This window comes from Chrysemys picta, chromosome 1 (assembly GCF_011386835.1).
Source record: "Chrysemys picta bellii isolate R12L10 chromosome 1, ASM1138683v2, whole genome shotgun sequence".
Taxonomy (NCBI): Eukaryota; Metazoa; Chordata; order Testudines; family Emydidae; genus Chrysemys; species Chrysemys picta.
This window is the reverse complement of record NC_088791.1, coordinates 346726755-346738797: the sequence shown is the minus strand read 5'-3', so window position 1 is coordinate 346738797 and position 12043 is coordinate 346726755. Positions and strand designations below refer to the sequence as shown.

The window sequence follows — 12043 nt, the reverse complement described above, 5'->3', positions numbered from 1 at the left end:
GTTTGCACTGTACAGCAATTTGCTGTGAAAATAGTTCCTTTGCGCCATCTCCTGGAAAAAGATGTGAAGTGTGAATGGGATGGAGAGTGCAAGAACAACTTTAACAAGATAAATCATACAATTTCCAGCAGTCTGGCTCTTAGAATTATTATTATTATTATTATTATTAGAAGCAAACGATTGTCACAACAGGTGCTTGTGAGTTCTTGGTACTGTCTTGATTCAGCTAAAAAACGGATGAGAAGTCACGACTGCATTCACCTCCAGAGCCCTGATGGATCCAGAAAAATCATATTCCATCATTGAGCAAGAAGCTCTGGCATGTTTCTGGGCAGTAAGACATTTCAGAACCTACCCGTGGGGTCGGAAATTTATCGGAATATCTGATCACAAACCTCTTTCAGCTTTACTCACCATGCAAGGTTCTGGTTGAACAACTCTAAGAATTGCCAAATGGACTCTGATTTCCAGACAGTGTGTCTTCCAGGAGCCAAGAACTCCACTGCAGATCGTTTCTCTCACTTGGCCTTATCATGAGGGTGCAATAGAAAAAGCAGATGAAGAGATTGCCATTGGACTAATCTCTTCTACAACTCCAGGAGTGATCAGTCTCAGAGTGGGCAACAGCCATGAGAGAAGACAAGGTACTTTAGGACCTAAAGAGTTACATAGTCAATGGATGGACTTACAAGACGATAACACCAGAACACTTGCACCATAAAGACACGTATCACGTGAGCTGTCCCTTGTAAATGACTGGAAGTTGAGACTTGACCCATCTTCTTGTGCCTACACTTCTGAGAGAATGATTGCTTCATTTGGCACATGAAGAGCACCTGGGGAGGAGTCAAACCGACAATGGTGACAAGACTTCTGGTGACCAGCGATGGACAAGCCGGTTGAGGAAATAATCCAGGATTGCCTGGCGTGTGCTACTAGTGAGGAGTCACGGAAAATCTTCAACATCCCTCTCACACCAGTTGACTATCCCAACTGTCCATGGGAGAAACTGGCTCTCGACGTAATGGGACCATATGAAGATCAGCCTGGTACACAAAGGTTTCTCCTAGTCCTGGTAAACTATCATTCAGTGTGGCTGGAAGTTCCATTCACCGGAAAGGTGACCTCTGAAGCAGCGATTAAGTTCATGTCATCAGTTTTCACCCGAGAAGGGTTTCCCAAGGAGTTGGTAACTGACAATGGAATGCAGTTGACTTCTGCTGAAATGCAACACTACCTCTGTAGCAATGGTATTGAGCACAAAATGGTTTCTTTATACCAGTGGTCCCAAACTTTTCAGCATCACCCCCCACACACACACCTGTCCCCACACACACAGCTGAGAGTGGGGCCGTGGCTCCGGGAGGGGGGGAGGAGGGGCAAACGCAGACGGGGTAAGGGGACCGAGGTTCAGGCTGCAGATGTGGGGCGGGTCAGGGGTTGGGGCCAGGAATGGAGCTTCAGCCAGGGACGAAGACTGGGAGCTGGGAGCGGGGCTGGGGCTGGGTGCGGAGCCGCGACTGGGCTGCGGTCGGGAGAGAGGGTGCGGGTGGGGCTGGGCACGGGGCTGGGCACCCGGGCTGCATCTGGGGGCAGGACCGGAGCAAAGCTCGGAGCGGGGCTGGGTGGCGCTCCCTCCTCGCCCCCCAACAGGGCTGGCCTGGGCCCCACCACACACTCCTAGCGTTTGTCCATGCCCCACTAGGAGTATCACCCTTTGAACTGTTAAGAGGATGCAAGACCAATGCACGACTTCCTACCTGTCCAGGGCTTGTGTGTTCTCTTTTGTCAACCACATCCTCCCATGCAGCTCGTCGCGAAGGTGTTAAGAGCGCACAGGAGAAGTACAGGGAGTACGGAGCGCGGGAGAACTTTGCTAAACCTCACGAGTTTCAAATTGGAGATTTTGTTCGTGTGAAGCTGCCATTCAGAGGCAGAAGAAAGGCATTCGAGATGTCCGTGTCCTTTGCAGATAACAGAACCCCGAGCAGATTCGGATGGATTAATGGATGGAAAGAAATGGAACATTTCAAGGTTGTCGGCAGCTCATCCGCCAGCATGTGGAGAAGAGAATGCTGATTTCCACCCTGGAGCAGAGAACACCGATGATCCCGATAGTGATGATGGACAATCTATAGCATTTGGGAATTGCTCCATTACCCAGTCTCGGTCCTGCCTCTCCGTGTACTAGGAGAAGTGTGAGACAAAGTAGACAGCCTGAAAGGTTGGAAAACTTTGTTGCTGGACTCAAGTGACCGTTTGGAAGTAACAGTTTGAAGTCTGACAATGGTTGTTCTGAAGGGGAAGGGTGTGTCGTATCTAGCTCGGAGCAGATTGCTACCCCGGTTTGTAAGTCGGTTTCTAGGTGGTTCCTGGAGCTTTGAGTCCAGGAGCAACAATTCCCAGGATGCACCAGTGGAGAGCAAAGGGAGGGCGGAGAAAGAGGAGAAGGAAGAACGTGAGCTCTGTGAAAGAGAGGGGAATGAACCTTATCTTTTGTCGTTCTCTAGCTTCCTGAGTCTTCCTCAAAGGGGTTCAGGGACAAAAGACCATATCTCACTGTGTGTGTGTGTGTGTGTGTGTGTGTGTGTGTGTGTGTGTGTGTGTGTGTAAAACACCATATCTCGCTCTGTGTGTGTGTGTGTGTAAAAGACCGTATCTTGCTCTGTGTGTGTGTAAGACCGTATCTTGCTCTGTGTGTGTAAGACCGTATCTTGCTGTGTGTGTGTGTGTGTGTGTGTGTGTGTGTGTAAGACCATATCTCGCTCTGTGTGTGTGTGTGTCTAAGACCTTATCTCGCTCTGTGTGTGTGTGTAAGACCATATCTCGTTGTGTGTGTAAGACCACATCTCGCTCTGTGTGTGTGTGTGTGTATGTGTGTAAAAGACCATATCTCGCTGTGTGTGTGTGTTACAATTAGGGTCTGGTTTTGGTTGGGGATTCTAGGTGCTTCTTTAATACAAAAAATAATAACCATGGGTTTATTACAACAGCGATTTAAGGAAGGAGACGACTGTCTTGTCTTATGATTTAAAAGGGACAACAGTAAAAAGCTTTAAGGAAACTTTCTTCATTTCCTTGGGCTAGTTTCTCATACTGGGTTTAATTCTCAGCCCTAGTGGTGCAGATTTACCTGGCAAGGTGAATTCACTTCTCAGTATCTAATCTGGTCTAAGCCACCGTAGTTCTAAAGTGCCTCTCACCTCAGTATCCATACACACCGCATCTGTCAGCTCCCAGCTCCCCAAAAGCTGGTTAACTTTCTGTGCCAGCCGCCTGGCTCTCCTCGGGATGGTGGAGTCCATCCCTTCCCTGCGCCAGAATGTCCCCCAGGCTCTAGCCCCCTCCTCTTCCCATCACCCCCGAACTGAGACCCTGAAGTTCCCCCAGGAGCTGGTCGTAGGCTGGTGGCCTGGAATGAGGGCGTGGCCGTATGCAGGCCACCTGGGTGTGCGAGTGGGAACTGGGCCATGTGGAGGGAGGGGAAGGTTTACATGGGGTTTGAGGCTTGAAGTTGTTCTTGCTCCCCGTCCTCGTGGCTGACCCAGGCTCTGTCTGTAACCAGCCGTGCCCAGTGGGTGGTGCACGGAATAAGCCCCTAACGGATGGGAAGGGGGCCGGGTTCCAGGAGGAAAGGGAACAGCCCCCCACCCCCTGACCCCTTTCACTCCCCACCTTCTTGTGCCCTACAGATCCTGGTGGCGTACCAGCGTGTCCAAACCCTCCAGAAGCTGCAGCCCTGGCCCCAGGTCAGCCTGTCCACCAGCTCGTCCCAGAATTCCCTGGCCAAGACTGAGAGGGCAACGCACGGCGGCTACAGCGACCTGGACCGCAAGATACTGCAGCTGTGCGGTAAGAGGGGGACGGCTCTTCCCAGCCCGAGAGGGGCGTGAGCACTGAGGGGGGCCGGCAGGCAGCACAGAGTGGGGGACCCCCTTCTCTAGAGCCGCCGGCGCCCACGTGTGGGGTCGTGGCCATTGGCACACGGCCCATGCTGCATCCAGCGACCGTGGAGCGATAGACAGGCATGGAGGAGTTGCTATGGTGGACGGGACCTGGGGCCAGCCAGGCCCAGCTGCCCCGGAGCAGCAAAGCCCAGCCCCTGTGTGGTACTGAGCGCCCTGGAGCTGTGTGGGGTGGGGGGCCCGCCCGCCCTGCAGAGACATTTGCCCCATAGCACTTTCCCACCTGGCGCTCTCCGGTGATTGGAGCCCGGGCTGCTGGATTCCAAGGCCCCATCCAGCTGCATTTGGACTTTGACGTGAAAGGGGGCAGGTACTGGGCCCTGATTCCCTGCGGCTGGGAGACAGTGGGCTAGTCCTTGCCTCGCTCGGTGCCTCGGTTTCCCCATATGTAAATGGGGCTCCTGACACTGAGCTGCCTCCCGGGGCAGAGGAGAGACTGAGCGAATCCGTGCCCAGCTCTCTGAGATCATCAGCCAATGGCCTGACTCAGCCTGGCAGCTCCCACCACGCCACAGGGAGCAGGAGCGCCAAGAACTGACCATCCTCTGGCTGGTGGGAGACGAATGGCGGAGGGGATGGGCGGGGGAGGGGAGTCACCAGCAAGACCGTTACGGTGCAGGCATTTCCGGAAGCACTGAGCTCCCAGTGCCCAGCGCGGTGGGCTGGTTCCGGCTGGGTTACCTAGTGGTGCTACCTGGCTTCCCCGGGCGGCTTAACTCCCTCCCGCCAGCCCATCGCACCGGCTAACGCTCTCGCTCGTTGCTCTTGCAGGGGAGCTGTACGACCTCGACGCGGCCTCGCTCCAGCTCAAGGTCATTAACTATGTAAGTACCTGGGTGCTTTGCTGTGACCGCCACTGACCTCCCGGGGAGGGAACGTTCTCGCAGGGAAACCCGGGGCAGCCTTGCTAGTGACCTCAGCTGCGCAGCGGAGCGTTGCCGGAGTGTTCCTAGCGCCGTGCAGATGTCAGCTGCTCCCCGCAGAGCGTCTTGCACACAGCCGCCCTCTGCAGGGGCTGGACAGAGCGGGGAGGTTCGCAGAACGGCAGAATAAACAGGAAGAGACGGGGTGTCTGCTTTATTTATCAGCGTTTCTAGTGCGCCCGTTGCCCTAGCAAAGGGGTTGGGTCGAGTGCCCCGCCCAGACCCAGCAGCTTTGTTTAATTTAACACCCCTCGGTCCCTGTTCTCACCCTTTTGGTTGCAAAGCAACCTCCTGACCAATGTCCAAAGTGTCGTCACTAGGCTTCAGAGTGAACAACAACTTGCTGCGCTAACTCGGAGGGGGCAGCTCACACCTCCCCCTTCTCCTGGAAGGATTTAGGTCACATTTGGGCAGGTTCAGAAGCTGTTCTTTGCTGCTGATGCCTCTTGTCCATACAGTTGAAGGTGTTGCTAGAACACTGCCAGTAGCCTGCAGCTGTTCTACCTCAGGGCGAGGACTGTGTCTCCCACTATGTGTCTGTCCAGCGCCTGGCACAATGGGACTCAGTTTTGAGTTGGAGCCCTCGGTGCTACTGTAGTACCCCTAATAATAATGGCTGTCCGTACAGGCGAGCTCCACCCACAGGATCTCCTGCCCAGGGCCCTCCATGACCTGATGACTCCAGTGCTGTGACTGGATCCCCCCCCATTCCAGCCCAGGCCGGCCACTTGGAGAGCCCCAGCCCTTGGTGCACGCTCAGCACCGAGATGGGGGCCGGTTCTCATCACAGATAAAGCTCCCCTTGGGAGCAGGGCTGGCCCCGGGTCAGAAAGGGAGGAGTGAGAAGGGAGCACTGGGAGGCTCCGGCCATAGGAAAGGGGATACAGGACCACTCACCTCTGTCCCCTCAGCCTGGCGTCAGCAGCTGTTAGCAGCATCTGATAGCTCTTCTGCGGCGAATGGGACAGGGTGGGTGATGTCGACAGGCAGCCCCTTTGCTGGCTGCCTCAGCAGAGACCCCAAAGACAGGCGGTGCAGGGAGGCTAAGCTCTCCTCGGTGCCCTGGGTCGGGGACGCATCGGCGGAGCCCATGTTGTGCCCTGCTTCTGTGGGTGATCCCCAGGGCTCTCAGTCGGGCACCTCTCACCAGCACTAGATTAAGAAGGGGAGGGAAGGAGGCTCAAGTCCTGCCATCGCCTTCCATAGGGTGGCGCCTGCTTACCCTGGGCTTGGATTGGCCCTGGGGAGAGTTTGGGTTGGCACGGGCGTCAGGGGAGGAGCTTGTCGGTGGGAAGGTGGGCACTGGGGTGCGGGCGGTGCCACCCTAGAGAGGAGCAACAGGAATACAAGCATTGAAAAAATTGTCTCTGTCCCAGCGGCCAACAGATCAACCCCCATTCTAGTGAGCACAGTCCCTGGGTCTGGACAAAGCCCAGAGACTCAAATCTGGGCTCCAACCCTCTCCTCTTGTGAGTGGGTCAGACCCTGAGCTCTGCACACAGCCCTGGCTCTGGCAAACCGTCCCTCGGTGTCCAGGGGTCTTGGCTGATGGTTCAGGAGGGGAAGTGCCCCGGTGGGTGCTGGGACTTGTCCCCAGTGTCAGGTTGGTTCTGTTGGTTTAGCTCGTGCCTCTGTGCTCCCCAAATCAAGCTAACCTGAGACGAGCCAGGGCGAAACGGACCGAGTATATGGGGATAAACCACCCCCTGCCGTTAAGTGGAGAATTGGGTCTCCCGGCTGTGCCCTCTGGAGTCTGCTTTGCCAAGCGCATCTTGCAGCTGGCTTGTGTTGGCACAGGGGTCTGGGGAGGAGCTTGTGTTGGTGGGAAGGGGGGCTTTGGGGTGCAGGTGAGCATGGTGGTGCTGGACGTGCTCCCCCAGCCACCCTAGAGAGGTGCCGCTGGACTCTGACCGTTGGAAGTGATGGTTTCCCTCTATCTGGGGGAGCCCAGTGGCGCTTCAGTCCAAGCTCTAAATCTCTAGTCTTGTGCAAAAAAAGGTTTAAACCCTCCTCTGCTTTCCTAGGCCCCTTTATCTCCTACTACCCGTCACTCTCTGCCTGGAGCCCGCTCAGCAGCCAGGTGTAGCACTTTTTGGGAGCCAGGATTCCTGGGTTCTCGTCCTCCCTCTGCCACTGACTCCCTGTGTGACAGTGGGCAAGTCACTTAGAGTGCTGTGCCTCGGTTTCCCCACCTGTAGCCAGGGGAGGATGATGCTTCACCTTTGTAAGTACAAGGGCCAGGTGGTGATGAGAGTGATGGGCCCCCAGCAAACAGCCTGGCTGAGCTAAGCTACCCAACATTTGTGCTGCAGATCTCAGCGGAACAGGCTGGCGGGTGTGTCCCAGGGCCTCCTGCCTGTGCTGGAGAGCGCTGCCCCTTCCTGCTCTAAATAGGGTCTCTCTGCGTCTCTAACCACTGCCTCCCTCTCTCTCTCTCTTCCCCAGCTGAAGCAGGAGACCCAGTCCCCCTGCTGCTGCCTCCTGCTGGTCTCGGAAGATAACCACCAGCTCTTCTGCCAGGTGGGTGGTACCGCAGCCCCAGGCGGGCCGGGCCTGTTCTGGGAGGAGTCCAGAACTCGCCCTAGGGAACAGCCGTGAAACAAGTAAACCCAGTTGTCCTGCTTGGAGCACAGACGGGGCCTTCTGCACAGTGGGAGGGAGGCAGGGTTCCGGGGCTTGGGGTGTCATCGGCTACTCCAGGAAGAGCACCCCCCCATGAAATAAATCTGTGCGCCCATCTGCCTGTCGCTGTCCATGCTGCTCTGCTGAGAGGAGCTTTCCTTTCCCCGGGCTTTCTCCTGCAGCCCCATCCTCCCCTGTCCCGTCGGGACCGGTTCCAGACGGGTGCTCCTGGGACATCGCTGGGTGTCCACAGTGCTCAGCACCTCGCAGGATCAGGTCCGAAGGGTCTCTGGGGCAGGGGCTTGACTCCCCCTCATCCCTGTGTGGTATGGAGGCCATGCCGGTGACCCCAGCAGAGACGCTGCGGAGCTCCGCTGTTTGAGTGGCAGGGAAATTGGGCCCGGGTCCCTCTGCTGGCGAGCCTGCACTGTTCGTAGGGCACCAGGAACGCGCCTGGCGCTGTGAGCAGAGCCAGCCAAAAACCGGCTCTTCCCGCCCGCCACACATTTTAGAATTAAAGCAAAAAAATTCATCCTAAATTGGGACACAAAGGGCAAAAGTGTGTAAATTTCACAGGAAGGAAAGAAAGAAAAGAAATGTGTTTGGGGAGAAACAGCAATGTTTGGCTGGCTCCTCGGGCAGCCCGGGGGGCTGGAGAGCTGGCTGCCCGGTTTGTCAGCTGCCCAGGGAGGTGGGCAACCCACCCTGCTGGGGAGCGGCAGAGCCTGGAGGCCCTGGCTCGATGGCGGCCTGCCAGGTGAGCCGTGGAGAAGCTGGGGAGCCCAAAGGGGCGACCGGTGGCAGAAGATTAAGGAGGTTCCCACCTGGAACTTGCCTGGAGCCTATTGACAGTTGTGTTGAAATCGACACATTCCCGCAGGGGGGCAGGGATCTTATCAGGACAGTTTTAGAGTCAGAGAGTTCAAGGCCAGCAGAGATCAGATCATACAGTGTGTCCTGTCTGTCACAGGCCACCAGCCCCACCCAGCACCCGCGCACTATACCGAAATGAGCCCAAAGCGAATGAGACCCACAGGAAACTAGACCGTGATGTGCCACAGGCAGTGAATAGGAGAGTGACCCTATCACAGGGTCCACTCACCCCTTGGGCGCCTCCTCCTGGCCACTCTGGGAATTAGCTCTTTCCAGGTGCTGCGCCCTCCTCTGGCCATGTCTCCCCCCGTCCTGCCTCGCCCTGCAGCCCCTCTCGCTCTAGGAGCTGCTGCTTCCTGTTGGTAACTCGGCTGCCCCCGGCCAGGTCACTATTGTCCTCCTCTTCCAGGGTATCCAAGTCCTTCAGGGCAAACTGTCCCCGGCAGTCCGCTCTCCGCTGTCTGGTCTGCACCACGTCCCCAGGGGCTGGTAGGGGAGCCCGGGCCCACCCTCTGCTCCGGGTTCCAGCTCAGGGCCCTCTCCTCAGCAGCCAAGCTCTGCCCTCCCCCGACACTTTGCTGCCTTCCCTACCTCTCTGGTTCTCCCCCTGCGCTGGGTTTGCCGGCCCAAACTCTCTCCTCCCAGGGAGTGACTGTAGGCTACCTAGCCCTGCAGCCCCAGGAAACACCTCCCTTCTCCTTCCCCGCCAGCCCTTCTGCTCTCAGCTCCTGGGCTTTATCCGGGCCCCTCTGTTCCTGGCCAGCTAAGCCTCATTTAATCAACCCCTGCTCCCTGGCTCCTCCGCCAGGTGGAGCCCAGGGAGTAAATTGGCCCACCTGGCCGCCTTAACCCCCTCAAACTTTGTGGGGGGTGCACACACACTCCCAGACCCACACCCACACGCTGCGGAGAAAGGTGAAAAAACCCCAAGTTCCTGCCAGTTTGACCAGCACCCCCGCGCTAATTCCTTCCCGACCCCACACATGGCAATCAGTTAAACCCTGAGCATGCAAGTCAGAACCAGCCAGCCCAGCACCTGAGAGTGGGAGAGAGTGCTTGGTGCCACCTCAGCACCTGGCCCTCCCCGTCCTATGTCCCACCTCCGGCCGTGGCCATCCCTCATGCTTCAGAGGAAGGAGATTAAATAAACCCTCCCAGAATACACCAGGGGGCAAAAAGTCCCTTCCTGACCCCTGAAACCCTGAAGCATGAGCTTTAGGAACATACATAAAAAACAGCCCAGCAAAGATGCAGAGATGGTCAAAATGATCCCGTCATGTCACCCCCTACACTGGGTCTGATTCGAGTAAATTCTCCCCTCCCACCCCACCCATCCTACAGGAGCGTTCCCTGTATTGGAATAGTGGCTAGGGACTTTTCTCCTTTCGCTCCAGGGGCAGAGACCGGAGCACCTGGAGCAGGAAAACCTGGATTCTGTTCCCACTGCTGCTACGAAGTTCCAAGCTCACCCACCCTGAGCAGCTTTCACAGAGACAATCAGTTCTCGGCTAATTCGACCCTACTGCATAAAGGGTTTAAATTCTCTCAGCTCCTGTTCCGTGGCCAGGGTTTTCCAGAGCACCGATTCCTCAGCTCCTCGGCCCTCACCTCTGTGTTTCTTGTTTCCTCCAGGTCGTGGGAGATAAAGTGCTGGAAGAGGAGATCAGCTTCCCTGTAAGTCGTTAGATGTTCTCTGGGGCTCAGCAGCAAAGCTCGGCTCTGTATTCCAGACCTGCTGGGGTTTAAATCAGCCTCGCTCCAGAGATGAAGCTAGCCATGGGATGTACATACCGTGACAGTCCTCATGCTTCCAGGCATAGACAGCTCCCCAGCTGGGGTCAGGAAGGAATTCCTGGAGTAGGGTGGCACATTTACGGGGGGGGGGGCAATGAGGAGAGAGGGGACCCAGACCACCAAGGGTGGCTGCAGATCCCAAGTTCGGGAGTGCTCAGATCTGGGTATTTGCCTCAGCCCCATCCTGAGCTGTGAGTCCATGAGCACTTTTAGCCCTGGCCACGCTCGGTCTGACCCAAGTGGAGCCATCGACTTCTCCAGCTGTGGCAGCTCCTATGGCCTCTCATTACAGACCTGAGACACGACCACTGACAGGCCGTGTTCTTGCTTGTTGATTGACGGCCTCCAGTGACGCCAGCCGACAAGTGAGAACATCCGCTTTGGAACGACGTTGAACTCTCCCGGGAGAGCAGCTGCAGCCTGGAGGAGTCTGGGCTCCAGCTCCCTTCCCAGGCCACGCGTCGGGAAGCCGGTAAACACAGGCTTCGTTTTGTTAGCGCCGGGGCTGCTTCTGTCCTCACCCCTTCGCTCTAGGACGCCCCTTCCTCTTTCCCCAAGGCTTTGTCCAGATAGATCCACTTGAAAGCCAACCGGAAAACATCTGGAGAGCAGCCAGCAACTCTGGCAGTGCACACTGCAGCCCAGCTGCTGGGGAACGCTTCCATCGACAGATGTTACAATCCAGATGTTCAGCGCCTATGTCAATGGAGCTGCCCCGATTGACACCGGCTGAGATTCCGGCCCTTAGCTCTGTTAACTGTTCCTCATAAGGCAATCCTTCCGGCCTTGCCGCCACCCTAAACATCTAGCCAGCGGGCAGAACGAGCCTGTCCTGGTAATATCCCCTCCTCCTTCTCCAAGAGGAATGGGGTGGTCCACCTTAGGATAGCTAGAAAGGAGACCATCCACAAAGAACCCATCCCACGTCATCCGTGGAGCCCAGTGCATGCTGGGCCAGGCCTTTGGGGGTGCATGGATGGGCAGACTTGGGCGAACATTTTCAAAAGCACCAAAGAAACGTAGGCTCCGCGTTGCCGTTTTCAAAAGTGACGGGCATTTAGGAGCATAAAGCCCGTTGGCTTTAAATGAGCACGAAGCTAGTGAAGCACGTCGACCAGCGGCTTTCAACTGGCGGGGAGCACATCCAACTTTCCAGACCAGGGGTGGCCGACCTGTGGCTCCAGAGCCACATGCGGCTCTTCAGAAGTTAATATGCGGCTCCTTGTACAAGCACCGACTCCGGGGCTGGAGCAACAGGTGCCAACTTTCCAATGTGCCGGGGGGGCTCACTGCTCAACCCCTGGCTCTGCCACAGGCCCTGCCCCCACTCCACCCCTTCCCACCCCCTCCCCTGAGCCTGCCGTACCCTCGCTCCTCCCCCCCTCCCCCCAGAGCCTCCTGCACGCCACAAAACAGCTGATCGGGAGGTGTGGGGAGGGAGGGGGAGGCGCTGATCTGTGGAGCTGCTGGTGGGTGGGAGGCGCTGGGAGCGGGGGAGGTGCGGGGCTGCTGACGTGTTACTGTGGCTCTTTGGCAATGTACATTGGTAAATTCTGGCTCCTTCTCAGGGTCAGATTGGCCACCCCTGTTCTAGACAGGTGCCTTGAGCCTTCCCTCTCACTCATGGGGTCGCAATGCCGCTCGCGCCAATTCGGCCGCCCCAGAGGGGCAGCTGGGCCAAAGTGGAGTGAGCGGCATTGCAACCTGGTGCTCGGTGTCACAACACTGCTCCGGTATGGCCCAGCCCCCCCTCCATCTGATGAAGCAGCAACCAGGTCAAATTTGAGTGAGCGCACGCAGGGTCCCACTGCCACTCAAACTGGGGCCAGCCACCCCTCTGATTTGCATCGGGCAGCGTTGCAACCT

General features: G+C 56.9%; 1 protein-coding gene across 4 annotated transcripts in view; it reads left to right on the top strand.

Moving 5' to 3' along the window:
• Positions 1 to 12043, top strand: part of PDE2A (phosphodiesterase 2A) — a 373783-nt gene that overhangs the window by 320485 nt on the left and 41255 nt on the right. For all 4 annotated transcript variants that reach the window (XM_065596463.1, XM_065596471.1, XM_005292199.5 and 1 more), the window contains 4 exons: positions 3693 to 3852; positions 4737 to 4789; positions 7334 to 7408; positions 10016 to 10057. In XM_065596463.1, coding sequence (XP_065452535.1) covers positions 3693 to 3852; positions 4737 to 4789; positions 7334 to 7408; positions 10016 to 10057 — 330 coding nt within the window. The remainder of the gene's footprint in view (positions 1 to 3692; positions 3853 to 4736; positions 4790 to 7333; positions 7409 to 10015; positions 10058 to 12043) is intronic.